The 20,654-nt window shown below is 43.5% G+C and overlaps 1 protein-coding gene across 2 annotated transcripts in view; it reads right to left on the minus strand.

Moving 5' to 3' along the window:
* Window positions 1–9,371: 9,371 nt before the first annotated feature.
* The window catches only part of sos2 (son of sevenless homolog 2), a 37,561-nt gene continuing 26,278 nt past the window's right edge, over window positions 9,372–20,654 (minus strand). For both annotated transcript variants that reach the window (XM_084568708.1, XM_084568707.1), the window contains 14 exons: window positions 19,898–20,553; window positions 19,717–19,798; window positions 19,495–19,617; window positions 18,040–18,152; window positions 16,221–16,443; window positions 16,006–16,125; window positions 15,758–15,920; window positions 14,508–14,625; window positions 14,119–14,291; window positions 13,894–14,010; window positions 11,863–12,130; window positions 11,190–11,231; window positions 10,972–11,072; window positions 9,372–10,520 (listed from right to left, as the gene is read on the minus strand). In XM_084568708.1, coding sequence (XP_084424834.1) covers window positions 10,005–10,520; window positions 10,972–11,072; window positions 11,190–11,231; window positions 11,863–12,130; window positions 13,894–14,010; window positions 14,119–14,291; window positions 14,508–14,625; window positions 15,758–15,920; window positions 16,006–16,125; window positions 16,221–16,443; window positions 18,040–18,152; window positions 19,495–19,617; window positions 19,717–19,798; window positions 19,898–20,553 — 2,815 coding nt within the window. In that variant the 3' untranslated portion in view covers window positions 9,372–10,004. The remainder of the gene's footprint in view (window positions 10,521–10,971; window positions 11,073–11,189; window positions 11,232–11,862; window positions 12,131–13,893; window positions 14,011–14,118; window positions 14,292–14,507; window positions 14,626–15,757; window positions 15,921–16,005; window positions 16,126–16,220; window positions 16,444–18,039; window positions 18,153–19,494; window positions 19,618–19,716; window positions 19,799–19,897; window positions 20,554–20,654) is intronic.

Below are 20,654 nucleotides of genomic sequence, written 5' to 3' on the forward strand. Positions count from 1 at the left end.
AGCTCCGTCAGCAGCTGCTGCGATTTGAAAACTACACAACGCCAACAGCCAATCAGATTCAAGTACCGGACAACAGCCACGCCCACTCTCAAAACAACGCGAACGTCTCTCACACGCTTGTTTTCCTCTACGGGGTCATCGAGGCGGGCGGAGAGAAGGCGATAGTCGGCGACAAAGTCCCTAAAAACTAAACAAATTCTACAAATTATAAATGATTATAGTGAATCTTGAGCTTATTGACAGAAAATGTGCTTGTAATTATTAATCAGCATGTTTGAGTCAGAAGAATCATATAACAGCCGGCAGAAGCATTTCAAAAATCAAACAGACTCTAAAAAATTTAAATTATTACTATAGCTTCATGGTTATGTGTCAATACTAAATATAGATATGACATTATACATACTTTATTATGTGAATATGTATATTGTTATGATTATTTATATTTATAATAGATGCATAGATCGCCTACAATATATTTATTATGTTTTCAACATATATAAATGCTGCAGGAGATGCATTGACTCGTCCTACAACTATTTTCCCAACTCATTTATATTAAAATGCATCACTCAGTTACAGTATATCACTGGGTCATGAAGCAGTGTGTCCTTTAAGGTGTCTCCATGGCTTGTCCTCCGCCTGGCTTCCTCATTAAATCACAGCCTTGTGCTCACAGAGCATCACGCAGGACATCTGCTGTCTACACAGAGCTGCACACAGCACAGCACAACACGACACGACACGAGCCTCTACACGAATGACTCAAAACAAGCTTTACCGCAGAAGAGGAGTGACCGGAGACCATAAGGATTTTAGGATTCTTGGATTCATTGCACCTTTTCAAATGCGTGCAGAAGCAGGACTTAAGAGCGTTAACTGAGGTGAGTTTCTCCCTCGTTACTGTTACATCATTTGCGTCAATAATAACTCTTTTTCTAGTGTTTTAGCTGAATATTTAGAAAACACAGATATTATAATTATATATAAAAGAATGTAAACCATAGTTCTGCAACTTGAAATAAAACCATGATATGAAATCATAATTTAAAATAATAGCAGAACTTGCATAAATTTATTTAAAAAAAGGGAGATTATTTCAAACGTGGAGCTTTTGCATATTGCATATTTCTTTTTTCTGTTTTTTTTTTCACTGATCCCTGCCTGTCCTTCTGTCAGCAGACCTATAAGGAGCGATCTTGGCTCCTGCAGCCGTTTCCCCTGCAGGGCTGAGCTCTTTGGCTGGCTTGCTACTTCCTTAGCAGAGGGGCTGCTGGCAGGGGCAACATCTGAGCAGGTATTACAAACAAACACGGGCACAGACGTCCTCAAGTCAGGTTAGAAATGTTATTCACGTCTTTTCTGGTAAACACATAGGCTTAGTGCATTATAAAGAAGGATAACTGAAGACAGAATTTATATTTTAGTTAATGTATATTTCTTATAATCATGGTTTGTATATATTTAAGGAGGATTTATTTTGCTGCATTTTGTCTCTAATGTGTTTGAATCAATATCTAATTTTAAATATCAGTTTCACGACTACTGGGCAAATCTGAAGCATCATAAGAGCTGCACAGATTGAACACATTAATCATTGTGTTTGCCAACAGGTTTGTTTGTGTCTCTCTCTCTGCACAGGTCATGAAGCCTCAAGAGGCAGAGCTTGTCAATGAAATCTCTAAGGTACCGTCCCTCATTAAACACCCTGGTATTGTTGAATACGGCTCTCTGTTCTCCACAGAAAAGATTTGCGCCGTCCTGTTTCTATATTTTATCCGTGACTGTCTTTAGTTACAGTGCATGGTCTCGGAGCTGAAGACGGGGTTTACCAGCGCTCTGCTGGAGCTCAGTCAGATCCAACATGGAGACACCTACCTGAGAGAGGAGCTGGAGGAGAACAGGAAGAGCTGTCAGAAAAAAGCTCTCCGGCTGGAGTCTCTGGTCGAATCACTGAGGGTGAGACAGGACAAAAAAAGAATCAAAGGCACGCCGACAGTAACTGTAAGATGGGTTCAGTCAATAAAATTTGGATTTTTTTTATGCTGACTTACAGGAAGAACTCGGAGTGATGAGGTGTCAGATTGTGCAGCTGTACAGTAACAGAAACAGACCTCAGCAGGATGGAAAGAGCTCCACATCTAAACAAAGAGAAAGGTAAAATCACAGAGCTGCACAGAATATATAAATATTATAATAACTTGGAAGAATGTATGACCACTCGTTGGTTTTTGACACAATTCTGAGTGCTAAAAAGCCAACAATTACTCATAAACAATATTGTTTCTTGTTATCAGGTGGTAATAATACAGTAACTACATGTGAAGCCTGCATACAGACATGTTGGCATCTGTTTTTGTAGCAGCGATCCTGCAGAGGCAGTCGGCGGACGGGGTCAGTGTGATTGTTCGTCTGCTCCACCGGCCTGTCTGTCCAGAGGAAAACTGCTCCTTCACTGTTTCCTGCAGGGACTCAAAGCCGGGCTGAGCGAAGGCACAGGTCAGCTCACTCATCACTGTGGGAGATCAGTAACGTCAGTCACGTTAGTCATAGAAATAGTTTCTCAATTTGAAGGCGTTTGCATGGGAAACAAGCGTGTATGTGCTACTATTTCTTTCTGTGCCTGAACCTTCTGAACCTTCAAACCAGGAGATTAAAGAAAACAGCGACACTAGATGCTACGTTTCATTTCAGCTTCAGTCTCCACTGAAGTGAACTAAATGTCATATATTTGCTGACATCTCAGTGTGTAATATTTCTGGTTTTGCAGACGCACGACATCAGGTGGCGATGCAGCTCCTGCATTCAGAGTGGGAGTACGTGTCCACTTTAAACCAGCTGTATGACAAGTACAAGACACCACCAGCTCACCAGATGACTGTGGAGCCATAGTGAGTGATTTAACAAACACGTTCACAGCTCAGGTGTCAGAGGACAGGAGTAAACACTTAGTATGTTTGTTTTTTGTTGTTGTTGTGATCCAGTCAGACGTATATGAAGTTTGTGGAGCAGCTGTTGCAGCGACATCTGCTCTTCAGAAACACCCTGCAGGAACGCTTATCTGCCGAACACTGGAAGTCTCTGGTTGGAGACATCCTGGTGCAGCTAATCGGACAAAATGACGTGAGTTGATGCTCTTTTTACGACTTAAGTTTGAACAATGACAGACAGGCTACTCGTATTTTATTCTGGTTTGGGTTCTTCCAGACTGCTTTTTCAGATATGTATCTTGGATACACAACTACCCTGGCGTCATTCCTCTCACTTGAGTTCAACAGACTGAATAATCCAGAGAAGAGTCACAAAATACAGGTATTTCTGGTGAATTAGATTTATTTAGTGACAATAAGAGAGTAGATTTATCTGTAGTCGCTTTTTGTCTAACATACAGAGTGGCCAAATGGAGAAGGAGGAAATAAAACTGCTCTCCTTGCTGTTGGCACCTGTCGCTCGCATTCACAGCTACCTGAGTCACATTCAGGTGAGTCAGCAGCCACAAGGATATATCCTCAGATATATTTCAGGTCTCACTTTCAGAAGATTTTAATAGATTTGGTTTTACCGGACAATCCGCTGACTCTCCCTCTCTAGAGCCTGCTGCAGTGGACTGGTAAAGAGCATCCTGACTGCAGCCTCTTGTTGGGAACAGAGCAAGCGCTGAGGAGCATTTTGTCTCGCTGTCACGTGATCCTCGAGGAAGACGTCCGATGGGAGGAAGGAGAAGGCGCTGGACAGAGGTCAGAGGGAAATGAGAAGGAGAGCATAGACGTATAAACACAAGATTTTACAGTACCAAATTCCACGTCCAATTAGATTCCGTAAGAGGCAACAAGATAATTCTGTTCATCTAATATGCTGATACTTTAATGTAAACTTTGGGATCTAAATGTCTAAGACAACTAGTGGAGATTGGTTTTTAATTTATAAGATATGAACAACGACTCAAATTCACCTGAGTGACACCTGAAAGCTGCTGAAGGAAATCTGAATAAAGGAGCTGATCATTCACACAAGTCTGTTCCTGACTGCCGCTCCAGAGCATTTCTTTATACAAGAACTACTGTTTTTAAATGAATATTTCACAGGTTTTTAAGGTGGCCTCAGACTTTTAAATTCCACTCTATATAGAGCAGAATAGATTTATATGAAGTCAAAAAAATGTAAATTTTGTTCTTTGCATTAGCTACTCTGATGCTGCAGCCACTGCATCTTCTGAAAACTGCTGCACAAGAAGCCGGCAGACCAGAGAAGAGTCAAATACTGCTGCTCAGAGGTGAGTGTCACCCTCTGCTGGCCTCAAACAATACAGCAAGTACAAGAACACCATTAACATAAAGTATTTTTACAGCTTTGATTCTCTGATCAGTCTGATCTGAATCTTTTTGCACGTATTCATGAATTGATCATCTTCCAACAGAGATGAACACGAACAGCCGACTGTTAGCCTCACCAACGGCGTGGACGGCTGCCACTCAATGCGTCTGGAGTGCTGGTCCTGCAGCCCAGTGAGGAGGAAGGGATGTGGAAGAGACCGGGCCGTCCTGAACCAGCAGGCACACAACTGTGGACACATGTACTGCTCCCTCGTCACGCCAGACACCGCAGGGTGGGGCGAGACCAGCGACTCGGGCCAGGGCACCTTCAGCCAGCCCACACTGAAAGGCACCAATGAACAAGAGACAAACCACAGCCTTGACGATGGCGACACGGACCCCGATGACACCTCTGCCTTCGACTATTCTTCCGTCACCTCCTGCAGCCCTGACGGTACCCTGCGCAGAGATACAATGGGCAGCAACAGCGGGGAGGATGAAGAAGAGGACAGTCAGGTGCCGGTGCTGTTAAAGCCCTCTTACAGCCAGCAGCAGCAGTGCGATGAGGTACCAAGGGAGAGGACTGTGTGTCTGAGGTGGCAGATTCCCAGAATGACCCCTCACCCTCCACTGAGGAACCCCAAGGGCCTGCATGTGGACGGGACAACACCGTGTCTTGTCAGCTCCTATGGGAAGAGGCTGGTCAGCGTCAGGAAAGGGTCGCCTCCTCTACATCCAAAAAGTGCCTTCAGGCCCATCTGGGACGATCCGGCCAAACAGGTATTTAGGTTTTATTGTCAGAAATTTTTAGAGATATTGTTTCAGAATACTTTCACTAGCAACTTGATACCGCATAAAAACCTGTGGAGTTATTAAAAGGCTTCTTTACTAGTTTTAATAGACATCAAATCACCACTAATCCTGGCCTCTCTCCACTGCCTCTCTGTCTGATTTAGAACTGATTTTAATAATTTACTGATCATTTTTCGGGACTGGCTTCAAATACATAACGGAAAAGTTGACCGATGATGAGTCAGCCTACGGCATTACATCCTCAGTCCAAAGTCTTTAGTCTAAAATGACCGTACTTCAGGTCAGACATCAGGTCAGAGCCCCTCAGCTTTGGAAGACCAACCTGAGGAGATGACGCTCGCAGAAGTGACTTCTTTAATGTGATCATGTCTTTTTTTTATTGTTTTTTATTGTTGTCTTCCTAATTCTGGCCTTTTGACTGCCTTCATTCTTTTTCTCATAATCATATTTTCTTTTGAATTATTTGTGTTTTACCGTCCTTCTGTTTATTTCTATAGAGTTTCAGCATAAATAAAGTTATTATTAACATTATTGTAATGCTATTTATGTCTTAAACCAGGCTGATGCAGCTCCAGAGAAGGACAACAGACAAGGCTTCATACCGATTCAAACTCCAGCGAGGCCAAACTTTCAGAATTTCAATCCAAGCAGAGAAAATCTAAGGTAAAAAGGCTTCATTATATTGTGACAGCATTATAACCTGCTCTTATGTGCATCACATGCTGCATGAAAGCATCCAACGTGCTCAGTAAAGATCAACTTCTACCTGTTGCTTCATGTCTTCAGACCCTGCCTGGTTCAGCAGCGAGGGAACCATGCAGCAGCCATGAGCAATGGAGCAATGTGGGACGACAGTGAGGACAGCGAGGGACCCTGCAGCACTGTCTGACGTCCGCCGTCCTTCCCAGAGACAAGATGACCAACATTAAAAGCAATCAAACTGAAAACATGTAAAGATACAAACCGGAGCGCAAGTTGTGACCTTTCTGATTTTGTGGTTGTTTTCTCCAAATATCCACAGAAGACATAAAGTGCATGGATGATGCACGGGGGAATTAAAAGCCAGAAAACAGGGATTGTTTTTGATTTTATGTCAAAGCTTGTTTGGGCACTGAAGTCATATTTCTTAAGTTACCTTCAGGATCCTACTTTCATATGTGGGATGGTGTTTAAGCACAGATTAAACCAAATGCTGAAGAAAATGAGAAGTTGTGTTGAGCAGATTTTTTCATAAAATCATTATTTCCTACTTGATTTCCATTAAAAGAACACCTTATATTTCAGATATAACAATTTTAAACAGAGCTGAGGGAATAACTAGCAATTTTGATATAAAAATAATAGTTCAAAATTCTGGGAGAAAGAACTTAATCTGTTATTAACAACGCAACTAGCTAAATATGAAGCTACAGCTAGCTGCCCGTTAGCTTAGCACATAGGAAGGAAATAACTTATTAATAATAGTAATACATGCCACCTACCTGCACTTGTAAAGTACTTGGTTGTCGAGTTTAGTTTATTTATATATGTATTTGAGTGTTCAAATTGTATTTTTTCTGTAATTTATTCACGGGTTTCTTGTTTAAAACGACCATTTGGCACAATAACGTTAACTTCCTGGAATGTCCGCTGGTTGCCTAGCAACTGCTAACCTGCTGCCAACTGACAGAAAATAATCAGGTTGAGCTACAACACGTTAATAACAGTTTTATCCATTTATTATTATTATTATTATTATTATTATTTTTAAATACAGGTTAAAGGCATAATACACAACCAAATAGGCCATCTTATTTATGCTGATAGACTGCTTTTTTCTAAACTACTTTTGAACAGGCAGGCAGACGTTACATCCACTGGTTGCCTAGCAACTGCCAAGATACGTTAACTAGTCCAGTAACGCTAAATTAATATTTTTATGCAATGATTTGTATAGAGATTAAATAAATAATTAACAATTTAGCAGTTGAGCTTAATTGTGCTGGTAGATAATTTTGTTTCCTGCTCAACCACATCAAGCTACCAGTTTCACAGTTTAATGCATTCATAACGTTTCATAGTTTCCAGTCTATGCTAACGACGCTACCCGGAAGTTAGCTGTAGAAGCTCTTCAGTCTTATTAATTCACTTCCATTGCTATTGTTTATATCATAGACTGGATTCATAACAAATTGAAGGGGAAAAAAACGAGGAGAGAAATGAGTAGTTCAGTACAAAATAAGACTGGGTGATTTATTAATCTCATCAAGACCATTAATAAAAAGCAGTTAAAAGGCCACATACCATCAAATAAGCCAACTGCTGGATCAAGCTGTTACAGTGCCACCAAGAGGAAAACCAATTTGTTATTCTGTCAGGCATGGGGTTAAAACATAAAAATAAAACAAAAAAAACAAAAATGAAAATCTTGGCATAACTAACCCCATCAATACTGACATGGGAACCTTTGAGAAATGGACAGAACATGAGCTAAAACAGAGAAGTGCTGTCACTTCAACTGCTGACAGAAATCCTCCAAAACTCCCCTTTCATCCCCAGTTTGATCAAAACCGTCTGCACAAAACAGAGCGAGGAGGAGGAGGAGGAGGACGGCTCTGTGTCTTCAGAGCAAAGCATGGAGACAAAAGGGCACGAGGGAGTTAAACTCGTGCTCGTGGCGGTCGAACCTCCTCAGGTGTTTGTGTCGTTCACAAACATCAGGGGGCGTCAAAGTGAGGTGGTAGACTCTGTTTTTGTTTTTTTTTTCCTGCCCTGATCCATGTAGTAAGTGAGTTTAACAGCTGCATAGGACCACTGCATTTACAAACATGACCTATAACAACTGCGGCTCTTCAACAGTACAGCCTAAAGTGCACAAAGTGTGTTTCTCAGAAAAAAAAAAAGTCAAATTTTTCACTACGCTCCAATACTTGCGACCGAATATATGTTTGTATATATTCAGCTGCAACTTTAATACAACTCCGACCTCTCTTTAATGAGTGTAAGCATTAAAAAGTCTTTGAAAAGGAGAAAAGGCAATTAGTAAGATGTACAAAGTGAAGCACACGTCTAAGTAAGTGCTTGGCATATTGAACTGTATATTTCTTTTCATTGCTTTAAACACCTAAGGGGGGGAGGGAAGAAAAAAAATGGCTTTCCTCAGTTAATACTCCCAGTGTTTCAAACTGGAGATTGTCTGTAAGTAAGTTAGTGACAGTGACCTGTTTTTTTTCTTGTATTTTTTAAACTTTTTTTTTATCCGACTGTAGCAGCATTGGATTATTAGGCAATATTTGACTGAACAGATGCGGATGAGGGTACAATACAACAGGGGAGGGGGGAAAAAAACTTGTCACTTTATACAAATTATTTAGTTAGTGTATACATGTTAAATATACACAGTATGCACAAACATGTACAATTTCATAGTGTAAACTAACAAACTAAACCTTACATAGGCAACTTTATTTTTTTTAGCATTTTAAACACCATTTCTGTAAAGTAGAAAACAAAATAAAAGGCACATCTGAGCATGATGCATGGATTATTTGAGTTTGTTTCCAAAGTGAATGAAAGGTTTTGAGCAGGAGGAGAAAAAAAAATAAAGAAAGAGATAAAGAAGTGTTAAAAAGTTCCTCTTTTTTCGTGGGTATATTTGGAGCAGCCACTGGGGGGGGGGGGGGGGGGGGGAGCCGACCCAGATTTTGTGGGTGGATGCTTCCAGTGCTGACTATTAATACAGATGAAGAAGAAGCCATACGTAAGGGGGAGTCGGGGGGTTTGGAGAAGAGCACAGTGTCAGACAGCAGCGCACGTCCGTGACGGGATCGGTTAAGACATCAGCTTTTGAAGAGCAGGATAAGTCGGTGTCCTCGCCTCCGACCTGGATCCTGGTGCTGTTTTGATATCGTGGCAGACCTTTTTTTTTTTTTTTTAATTTATTTATTTTTTCTACTTTAACAATAGTCTCATCAAAACCTGCTGACTTTGCCCAAGCTTCATGTGCAAATGGAGTGTTCTCGGCTCTCGTTTGCCCCGTCCAGGCCGAGAGGACTGGGGTCAGAGGTCACCACTGTTTGATTTTTTTTTTTTTTTTTTTTTTTTTTTTAAAGGCAACGTTTTGCGGCTGTCGAGAGAGGCCTGTCTTCAGACACACACACAAAAAAAAAACAGTCACGACAGTTTGACTCCTTACAGTCTATACAGTCACAGTGTACACTTGAGATACAAGGTGTAAGGGGGATTCAGTGTCGCCTCCTTTGTGTGTTTCTTTTAATGTCACATTTGTTTAAAAAAAAAAAAACAAAAAAAAAGAAAATCCCTTATCCCCCTGCATAAAATAAGACTTTGGCAACTGTTTGTTTTCAGTTAGTAGGAAAAAAAACAAACAAAAAAAACAAGTCAGTGGAAATGTCTGCTGCTTGCACACACACACACCGCAAGTTGATCGTTGAGGAGAAGAGAGGTCGTGGAAATCTGTGATCTGCAGCAGGACAACAGATGATGTCAATGCCCAAAAGAAAACAAAAGCATGACAGTTGAGGCTACAAAGTCCAAGGCACCCCACATCCACCCCACTCTGGGGATGGAGGAGTGGGACGTGGGGGGATAAGTTTGTGAGGGGTGAGAACTTTTATCAGGAGCAGACGGTCCCGCTCCAAAGAGACACTCATTGTTGTTTATTAGCTGGCACACCGGTGTGGGTTTCTCATTGGCACAGAGGGTTTATGATGGGAGGCGGAGCTACTGATCCCCTGAGAGGCACAGCGGGGGGGGGTCGATGTAGAGGAGGGTGGAGTTAAGAGTGTGTGGAGCAGTGTTGTTCTTTCAGATCAGTGGCTTTGAGTCAGCTGTGTTGTAGTTTGCAGGTTTGAAGTTTGCATTTTGGTGGTTAAGCAATCACTGGCTGCTGTCAGTGTTCTCCACCAATGAGAGGCCTTGTAGCGGCGGCTGCAGCGCCTCCCTTTTGTATGTCTTTGGTGGGAGTTTGGGGAGTTTGGGGAGTTGCGGGCTGGAGTTGTGGCGCGGGGGGACGGGCGGAGCGGTGATGGGGACAGGTAGAGGGCAGAGGCTGTTCTGGCTGGCGCTGAGCGGGCAGCTCCGCCTGGGGACGCGAGGGGACGGCGTGCTGGGAGGGGTGTTGGGGGAGCTGGGGGAGCTGCTGAAGTCCCAGTGGTAACGACCCACGGGGGAAGGCTGCAGGTTCAGAGGGTAGTTGATGAAGATCTCCGGCGGCCGCTGGGGCACCGGGGGAGGCGTGTCCGGGAGAGGGTCGCGCGGCGGCGGAGGCGGAGGGCTGGGCAGGGGGCCGTCCATGGGGGGGCCGTTGTAGACCGGAGGTCGCGGCTGGTTCCTGGGCAGAGGAGGAGGCAGCCGGGGAGGGATGGCTGGAGGGCTGTCGGACCTGGAGCTCAGCTGACACACAAACAGAAGTAAGTCAAAATTAGATATTTACACAGACGAGTTTATGAAATAATACACAGCAGGGGTTCCCAACACAAGGCCCAGGATCCCAGAAAGGGTCATAAATAAGTCTGAGGGGTCCATAGAGGAATAAGAGAAGAGGAAATTAAAGAAAACATGTTTATTCCATGTAAAGTTAGACCTCTTTTAGTAAGAGATCCCTCTTATCTTTGCTGTTTGTTTGCTAAAGTGCTGCTTGGGAGAAAAACGAATAACGAGAGATAGATTTATTTAGGAAGATGTCATTTTAACTGAGTTTATTCAGGCCTTTTAATTATCATTTGACCTTTAACCGTGCCTTTGGAGCAACTAGCAACCCTAAAACACACCCCTAAAATTTTACTTCAAGCCTTCAACTCAAAAATCATCTTCGCACCGTGACACATTCAGTATCTGCTCTTACTTTAGCTTCAGACATGGTGTCTTTCCTCCGAGGAGGCAGAGGAGGCGGCTTCAGCTCCTCTCCGAGCTGGTGGAGGCTGCCGCAAGACACAGACTGGTACTCTGAGAAAAACAAAAGGAGACACAAAAAGGTCAATAAGACGCCGCGCGTGGCTCCGGAACCGCAGCAAAATCAGAAACGAATCACAGAAATAAAAAAAAAATAAACTCCACACTCACTTGAAGGCGGCAGCAGAACTGAAGCAAATATGGAGTTATTCCCTGCAAAATGAAAACGCAAAGAAGATATTAGTTTTATGACTTAAGCACAAAAGCAACGCACGCAGCTACAATCTATGACCTTTACATGTTACCCACCAATAAACTTACACGCAGACCGATTCACTGAATATACCTTTTAGAAAAGTCACAACAGTTCTGCCCCTTGTTGTAGAGATTAAAATTCCTTGACGTTTACGTACATTAATCAAGGTGTAATGAAATTAAATACTTTTATTTCAGATAAGTTCGGAAATCTTTGTTCATTAAATAGAGACAGTGGTCTAAGGCGGTACTGTGAGGCCATGAAGATGTTAATAAAGATGGACGACTCTTCACCGCGGCGTACAGAGCCAAATAGCTCTTACATGGTTAGATGGTTTGTAGCCCTTCTTAGCTTCCTAGCCTCTGAGCTAATAGTAGCTCTTCTGGTTTCCACTTTTCAATTATGAATACAGACTATTTAAGTTTATTTCTATTACCACCAGACCTTAAACACATCATCTAACGTGCTCCAACACTGATACTGTACACTCTGAAACAGACTATGCCAAGAATTCATCAGATGAGTCACACTGAGTGACATGGGACAATAGTTTAACGTCTGCAGGACTCCCGCATCAGTTTAACTCACCGCCGTAAGAGCTGCTGAGGTCGTGGTCCATGAAGACCGAGCTGAAGTCGGAGGAGGCCGACTGCGGAGGGGTGGGCGTGTTCGGAGAGGTGGGCACCGAGACCGACGCCGGCGTCTCCGGCTCGGTCTCCGCGATACTCCGGAAGGTGATCTTATGTGGAGGCTCCCGCTCCAAGGGGACGGGGTGGCCCTTCAAGGTGCCAGAAGAGGTAGACATTCGCACAGGCCGGATCCCTGGGGATTTCAGATTGTACGTGGTCTTCCTGGGCTGGAAAGGAGATGAGAGGGAGATAATTAACACATTTATCTGTCAAACATTTACTTCAAGACAAAACTGAAGGAAAAAAAACAAACAAAAAAAACACATCAGCAGGTTGTGCCAACCAATTTGTTATATCAGGTGGCAGGAATATCCTGTGGTGCCAACTGATTCTCCAAAAATAGAATCTGTGTCAACAGAATTCAAGTTGAAACTAGTCCTACAGTATCACTAGTTTCCTGGAACTACCTAATACCAAAGAAGCAGCCCCAATCAAACTGTCCTCAGGGAGATCTGTGGATTACTTAGAATGATAAGAGGAATTCTTTCGGGAAATATGCACCCATCACCCACAACATTAAAACTACATTTCCCGATTTTTTTGTGCCCCGGTCCGATACCGATCTTATAATATTGAACAGCGACCAATCAGAGTCCCGATCGGATCTTAAACAAACAAAACGTCCTCCCTCACAGATTCAAAAAGGCTTTTGTTATATTCCTTGTATTCTCCTGGATCTCGTGTGAATACTGCGACTGGATTCGGTTCAGTAAACAGGGCCGTCAAACCTAGTGTAGTTTCCAGAGAGTAGCTCGTACCTTGACTCCAAAACAAATCCTGCGTTCTCTAGTCCAGAAATGTTCTGGTCATCCAGCGCCATAAACTCTGTAACCCTCTCTGGAATATTTTTCTCCTCGACGAAACTTTTCCCTTCTTTTAAACGCAGCGTTCAGTGTTGTTGTTGTTTCGGTGCAGCCTTTGTCTGAGTGTACTGCACTGTATTGTTTCCTGATTTTCTTTTGTAGGTGGAGAATCAAGTTGTTCGTAATGAATGACGATCTCCTACTAGCAGCTCACCAAACATCCACGTTACACAGTTTATTCATTGCTGTCTAACTGACTGAGAGTAAAGTTCTTCCTCACAGCAGACATGTTTAGTCACATGGTTTGATTCTTCTTTGATTTTTGGCCGCTAGCCAACCGCCATTAAAACAGAAGAAGAAGTTTGGATGCTATAGAGATGTAGTTTTGGTTTGTCAGGCTTAGACAAAGCATGATACCGATGTGATCATTTTAAAAATGTCTGGATCGGCCCCCGATACTGCTGTGTAATTTCCACACAGCGCTTTCATCAGTGGACAGAGGTCAGCACGGACACTCTGATTGATCTGCAGCCCAATATGAAACAAACTGTGATGCACTGTGTGTTCCGACACTATATTTTCCCCCAGAACTAGCATTAACAGTAGCTCGTCTGTTAGATCGGTCCACACGAGTCAGCATTGGCCAGTTCAACTCTTTTCCTTCCTTGGACCAGTTCTGATAGATACCGATCACTGCAGACTGGAAAAACCCCGCAAGAGTTGCAGTTTTGTAGAAACTCTGACCCAGTCATCTAGCCATCGAAACTGGGCCCTTGTCAAAGTCGCTCAGATCTTTCCACTTGTCCATTTTTCCTGCTTCTAACATGAACTCTGAGAACAAAATGTTCACGTATCCCGCAGACGGAGTCGGTCATAATGTTATGGTTGATGATCAGTGTATGCTGCGGTTTAAAAGAAGGGGCTAAATTCTTAACATTACACATTTCCTTGAGACCTTTAACCGCAGCCACGAAGCAAAGCGGCCTTCTAAGGCTATCATGTAATTAAAAATCAAACTTAACATCAAAGACAAACACGTTTAATTGTGTATTTTATGATTTCGATCGGTTTAGAGCTGAACAAAACCAAACACCAAACACAGCTCCGCTTATAACGTGCACACTTACAAATCGTGGAGCCTGCCTGCAGTTCCGTGGCTCGATGTCCAACGACATTTTGAACAGATAGTCAGAAAACTCCTTGTCGCTCCTGTTACCCATCGGGTTCAGGTTCTCAAAGAACCTCTGCTCAGCAGAAAAAAAAAAAGAAAAGAAACACACATTCAGGACTATGTATTACAAGTTAAAACGTGCCTAAAGAGATTAAGAACAGGAACAAGAAGGAGCTCTCACCCTGATGTCGTGCTCCACCTTCAAACAGTAGGGCTGGTTCTGGTACTGCTGGATCTCTCCTGTGATTTCGGCCACTTTCCTCCTCTTGCTGAAGTTGATCAGCTCCTTGCCGTGACGTTTGAGGAAGTCAGGGTTGCCTTCCTCTGTCTTCAGGATGTTGGTTAAATAGATACCTGGATGGATGAATAAAAGTTAAGATAGATTTTCTGTGCTTTTTCCTTTTAAACTTGTTCAAGTCATCAGTTAGCAACTAAAACCATCACCTAAAACAGTCAAAAATCACAGGAACAATAAAACACTGAATGGTTCTGTGATAGGATCCAGATGAGATAGTTTTATATATTTATTTATACTCGACTTGTACAGTAACACCGCAGAGTCAGACTTACCAAAGAAAGGCACACAGGGTGGGTTTATTGACTTGAGTTTAGCCAAGTATTTCTTAAAATGGTCCTGGCTCAGTTCTGTAGCTTCCTCCAGGATCCGCTTTTTCCTCTCTGGTATTGCCTGTGGAGGAGGAGGAGGGAGAAAAAGACACATCTTTTATATTATGATAACCATCAGATGTTTCTCGGTGGCTGATGAGATAATAACAGGATAGAAAATAAACATGCTGACATGCTAAATGCCTACGTGTCTACCCTGAGCATGTTAGCATGATAGAACATGTTAGCAAGAGTACTTGGACTCAACATTGCACTCCTGGATTCACAATGGACCATGTCTTCTGTGATAGAACCTGGTGCCTACATTACCCACAACCAATCAGGAGCCGCTCACCTTAGGTGTGTCATAACAGTGGCTACAGCTAGGCTCAGACTACAGGGGTCATCACACCGAAGACACACATATTGTTCTCTCTAACTTCAAACTTGTACATGCTACAGGAGTTGACAGTAATACTGCAACATGCACTAGAAGAAGAAAACACCGAAAAGCAACGAGGTAAGAAGGAGGAGCAACAGCACCAATAGTAGAAGAAGCAGCAGAAGAAGAAAAGAAGCAGCACCAATAGTAGAAGAAGCAGCAGAAGAAGAAAAGAAGCAGCAGCAACAGTAGAAGAATGACCAGCAGAGGAAGAAGCAGCAGCAATAGAAGAACTGAAGAATAAGAAGCAGCAGCAACAGAAGAAGGGACGAAAAAGAAGCGGTGGATGAAGAAAAGCAGAAGCAGCAGCAGAAATAAAAGCAATAAGAGAAGAAGAGGCAACACCACAAGAAGAAGTGGAAGAAGAAGCAGCAGCAGCAGAAGAAGAGACGAAGAAGAAGCAGTGGACGAAGAAAAGAAGCAGCAGCAACAGTAGAAGAATGACCAGCAGAAGAAGAAGCAGAAGCAACAGTAGAAGAAAGACCAGCAGAAGAAGAAGCAGCAGGAATAGAAGAACCGAAGAAGAGAAAGCAGCAGCAACAGAAGAAGAACCGAAGAAGAAGAAGCAGCAGCAGAAGAAGAAGCAACAACAACAGAAGAAGAAGTGGAAGAAGAAGAAGCAGGAGTCCCAAAAACAGAAGAAGAAGCAGAAGAAGAAGAGACGAAGAAGAAGCAGTGGAAGAAGAAGAAGCAGCAGAAGAACAAGTAGCAGCAGAGAAGAAGGAGGAGAAGAAGAAGAAGAAATATTTTGCAGTGAGAACACACTACTCACCTCAAAGGTGTGGTCGAGCCTGTAGACTGGGACAGAGTTGATGGCGCTGACCACCTCCAACACGCCGTTAAAGTTGTTCAGCTCCTGGAAAACCTGCAGGATCTCAATGATCCGGGACAACATCGCCACCCTCTCCTCCAAGTTCATCGTTTCTACAATACACCTGAAAACACAGACACGCAAGGAGTGTTAGGTGGATTTTCTCTAGGCCTCTAAAAACCAATATAGGATTTTTTGACTTGACTCACTTCTCAAACCAGAGCGTGAGGTTGGTGGTGTGGCGGATCATGCGGAGCAAGTTCGGCGAGTTCTTCTCTTTGTCCTCTCTGGTCCAGACGCTGCCGACCAGCTCAGAAGGTCGGACGGCTCTGTGGATGAAACAGACGGTTTTAAAACCGATTCCTACACCTAGATTTTTTTTTAACCTGCTACTTTAACTTCTAAGACTTTATCCACCGCTCACCTGTACAGCTCCGACTCGAGCAGGGTCAGCTGGCGGGCGATCTCTATGGGGTGAAGGGTCATGAGCTCAAACGCCTCCACTTGGCCGGCTCTGCAGATGTGCCACTCGATGGGAGGAGGCGAGCTCTCGAAGGTGATGTTGTGGCTGACGCCGTTTGACTGAGTCTGCAGCTTTCTCCTGATGATCTTATTGATGGACTCCACCCACTTTCTCATCGACTTGCCTAAAATGCAAACGCACAACGCTGCCTTTAGCATTTAACATAAAAATATACACAAGATACTAGAGACTACATAGGGAACCCTACTAAGGATTTGCTCACATCTGAACTGAATTAGTTTCTTAACTTATACGACTCATACGTCATTTTGTCATAATCTGTCATCAGTCAGTGAAGTGATCTACAACCACCACCTGCACATATTTCACTTGAAATTCTTGCTCCAAATTCCATTTCTTTGCCAACAGCATCAAACTGTCTCCAAACCAGTAAATTACTCATTGTGGTTTATTGCTGCTTATGGTTTGTTTCCAGCAAAAGAGATGATGTGAGTCTAACATATGTTATATTTAGGACAAGTGTGAGACAAGAGTCAAGGAAGGGGAAACTCTTTCTCCGCTGTAATTCACGACATTTATTAATCATTAGACAAGAATGTATTTACACCTACAGTGATCGTGTGAACTTTATGACAGATTAACTCCTCACACTCAAAATGAGTGGATTTAGTTTGAAGCATAGACTGTATAAAGATAGGCGGCGGAACAGCTCCTCTAAAGTGAAGCCAAAGCAAGTAGAGCTCCCCCTGGTGGCTGGCTGCAGTATAGGTCATAAGCTCCGCCCCCTCCATGTTAGCGGATCGGACTTGGGCCGAACTAAAACACGAAAGTACATGTGGAATTATTATTATTATTATTTTTTTCAAGGATGGTTTCAGTCATTTTAGGTAGTTAATATAATGTTGATGGATGTTCAAGTGTCCATCTTTCTGAGAAGTTTCATTTTAGTTCATTATTTTGCACTATTAAAACAGGATGTGACATCGTGAAGACTACTCGTTGCCATGCCAACTGCTCCGTGAAGATGGCGCTGCCTGTATCCCCGGGAAAATAGTGTCAGTTTGGCCAATGCGAGTCGGCGACGACGAGTAGGAGAAGAAGAAGGAGAAGAAGGAGGAGGAGAAGAAGGAAGAGGAGAAGAAGAAGAAGGGGGAGGAAGAGAAGGAGGAGGAGGAGAAGGGTAGGAGGAGGAGAAGAAGGAGGAGAAGAAGGAGAAGAAGAAGGAGGAGGAGAAAAAGAACGTGGAGGAAGATAAGGAGAAGGGGGAGAAGAAGAAGAAGAAAAAGAAGGAGGAAAAGGGAGGAGGAGAAGAAGAAGGAGAAGAAGGAGTAGGAAGAGAAGAAGGAGGAGGAGGGGATGAGGAGGAAATGGAGAAGGAGAAGAAGGAGGGGGAGAACAAGAAGGAAAAGGAGGAGAAGGAGAAGGAAAAGGAAAAGGAGAAGAAGAAGCAAAAGAAGGAGGAGGAGGAGAAGAAGGAGGAGAAGAAGGAGGAGAAGAAGGAGGAGGAGAAGAAGAGGAGATCTTCCATAATTCTGGTATAATTCACGAATGTGTTACTGGGACAGGATGTGACATCGTGAAGACTACTAGTTGCCATGCCAACCGCTCGTAAAGATGGAGCTGCCTGTATCCCAGGGAAAATAGTGTCAGTTGGGCCAATGCCAGTCGGCGACGACACATTGTCCATATTTTTATACAGTCTATGCTTTGAAGAGTTATCTGTGATCACGGAGGCAGTGGTTTGCATTTTATGACCGACCTCGCAGTTGAACCTTGCTGGTGATGTATTCCTCTAATCGAGTCCTCAGCTCGGGATCGTTCTCAAAGTCGTAGAAATGATGTTCGACCCACTGACGGAAAACGTTGAGAACCCTGCGAGATAAAATCAAAATTATTATACGGATTGTCACAAACGTAATTTATAAAGACAGTGTCTTTCAAGTATTTGGACAGATGATACAGTCTGACGTGCGTATGATGTTGTATAGAAATTTAACTTATTGTTTACAGTCATTTGGAAAAGAAAGGGTTTCAGTTTTCTGGCTGGTAGTAAGTTTTAAAAATAGAAACCGCTGAAAATGTTTTGTGTTTTAAAAGGAAGTGGTATGTTTACCTCTTCGGACATGACACCATTTTCACTTTGAGTGCCCTAGTTCTAAAATAAACACTGGGACCACGTAGCAGTGTTTACTTTATACAGACCACCCAAACCTTTGTCCCCAATCTATACCCGAACACAGTCAGGATTCCTATTATTCCCATACTTGTACACACTTGTTTGTTGTCTGACGCAGACAGAAAATCAAAAACTACCATCTTTAATTGTTCACAAAAGACAGCTGACGCAGAGTTTATCGACTTGTATCACACAGACTTAAGGATCCACTCGTGTTTCCACTCTTTCCATGACTAACATTTAAAGGATTTTATTGCAGCTGCCTGATACCGAGAGGCTCTCAGTTTTTTAACGGTCCTTCAAAGATTAGTTCCAACTGTTTCCTCCTTATAAGGACACACGGTCTAATGCAGTAAAGTAATTCTGTGGCTCGGGGAGAACATTCAGGCCTTTAATGGGAGGGTGTAAAAAAGACAAACAACAACAGAGGACAAAGACTTTTGGAAAGGCCTTGTTGGGAAATCTAAGAAACCAGTTAAATGTCCTACAATACACCGTGTAGATATTAAACATATCTAAAAATATAAGCAGACAATGGCACAACTCCAGCCGTGTGTTAAGGTGGAAGTTTGAAGGTTAAGAGGCGAACACACAGGAAGAAACCACCAGAAAAGACCACGGATGTATAGCAATAGTTTTCAATATTTTGCGGGAATTATACAAGAGTGTAACCTAGGCAACCAGAGGCTGCAGCGTCCACTAGTGACCAAAGAGATGGACGACGAGATAATCGCTTCATATGCGGACGTGGAAGCTGTCGGCTTTAAGATGAGGCCAACGTTGAATCCGTCTAATCTCAAACAATGATACGCATTTTACATTTATTCATATATATTTTAGCCTTATTTGCACGCGACTAGTTTTACCTGGAGACCTCAAGTAATTTGTAATACTTGCGCAGGACGTCTGTGATCTGTGAGATCTTTGTTTTGGGTATAACATGATATGGACGACTGAGAATCTTCACAGACAAACAAGAGTTCTTCTTTACCATGAAAAGAACCAAAGCTGTGAGCTCTGATTGATCGTCTGTCGTACCTGAGTTGGACCGGCTGCACGTATTCCTTTCTGAACCTCTGGAGCTCGGCCGCCATTGGCTGATCTCCGTTCCAGAGAGCTTGTCGGTCCTCCTCGGTCGGTTCTGGCTCAGGGATCTCAATCCTAAGGAAAGCAGCAAGCAGACATATGACATTTCATAATGTCAGGGTACAACACTTAACTAGTGGATGTCCACAAAAAAGCTGTTCTGGCAAACTGTACCTGTCTATCAGGAGGGTGAGGAGCTCCTGTGGTTTGCAGAACGATCGGTACGTGGTAAGAAATGTGCGCACAAAGTTGGGATCTGGAATCAGATCGAACAGATTAGATGATAAACATTAATATTTCTTTTCGTCTTCTCACGTGTGGCGCTACAGCAGCAGCAGCAGCAGCAGCAGCTTACCAGCATACATATGGTACGTGAGCCTCTCGATGAGCTTGACCACGGTGCCGGCCTTAATGATGGGGATGCCCGTTTTGCTCTGCACTTTGTCCTCAAACACTATATTCTCCTCAGAGTCCTGCACGGCAAAACGGTAAACCTCCGGAGAGGGCAGTCTTAGAGGATGTGCCTGCTCCTCGTGCTGCAGGACCGTGTCCAACATGCGGTCCAAAGTGGAGCGGTACTGCAGCGTCACCAGTGCGGCCATCCACGCTGCCTTCTCCTCTGCTGTCCGTGCACAGAAAACTGCACAGTTTTCATCCTTGCTTAACACCTCAAAGGCGTGCCGCAGGTCCGCCGAGTCCTCGCGGTCCGCGATGCGGATCTTCCTCAGGACGAACTTCTCTTTCAGGCGGTACTCCGCGCCGCTGCCCGACCCCGGGAGCCGCGAGCTCTGATTGGCCTTGCAACTGATCATCAGGCCGTCGAAGAGGAAGTTGTGTCTCTCGTGTTTGGCACCCGCTCGTATAAGCGGCCCCTCCAGGATGAACTCGCTGCAGCACTGACCGATGTCCTTCCCCTCCCAGCCGTCGATGCTTTTCTGGATCTCGTTCATGCGTTTGATGGCTAGTTGTTTGCTACGAACCTGCCTGCTGTACAAGCGGTACATGGGCTCACTGTGAGGGAGAAAACAGAAAATCTGAGCCCATCATTTAAACATTAAGCTACAGAAATGTGACTATTTCTTTTTCTGAGTGTGCCCCTTGTTTCAATAAAT

This window comes from Chelon labrosus (assembly GCF_963514085.1).
Source record: "Chelon labrosus genome assembly, chromosome: 20".
NCBI lineage: Eukaryota > Metazoa > Chordata > Actinopteri > Mugiliformes > Mugilidae > Chelon > Chelon labrosus.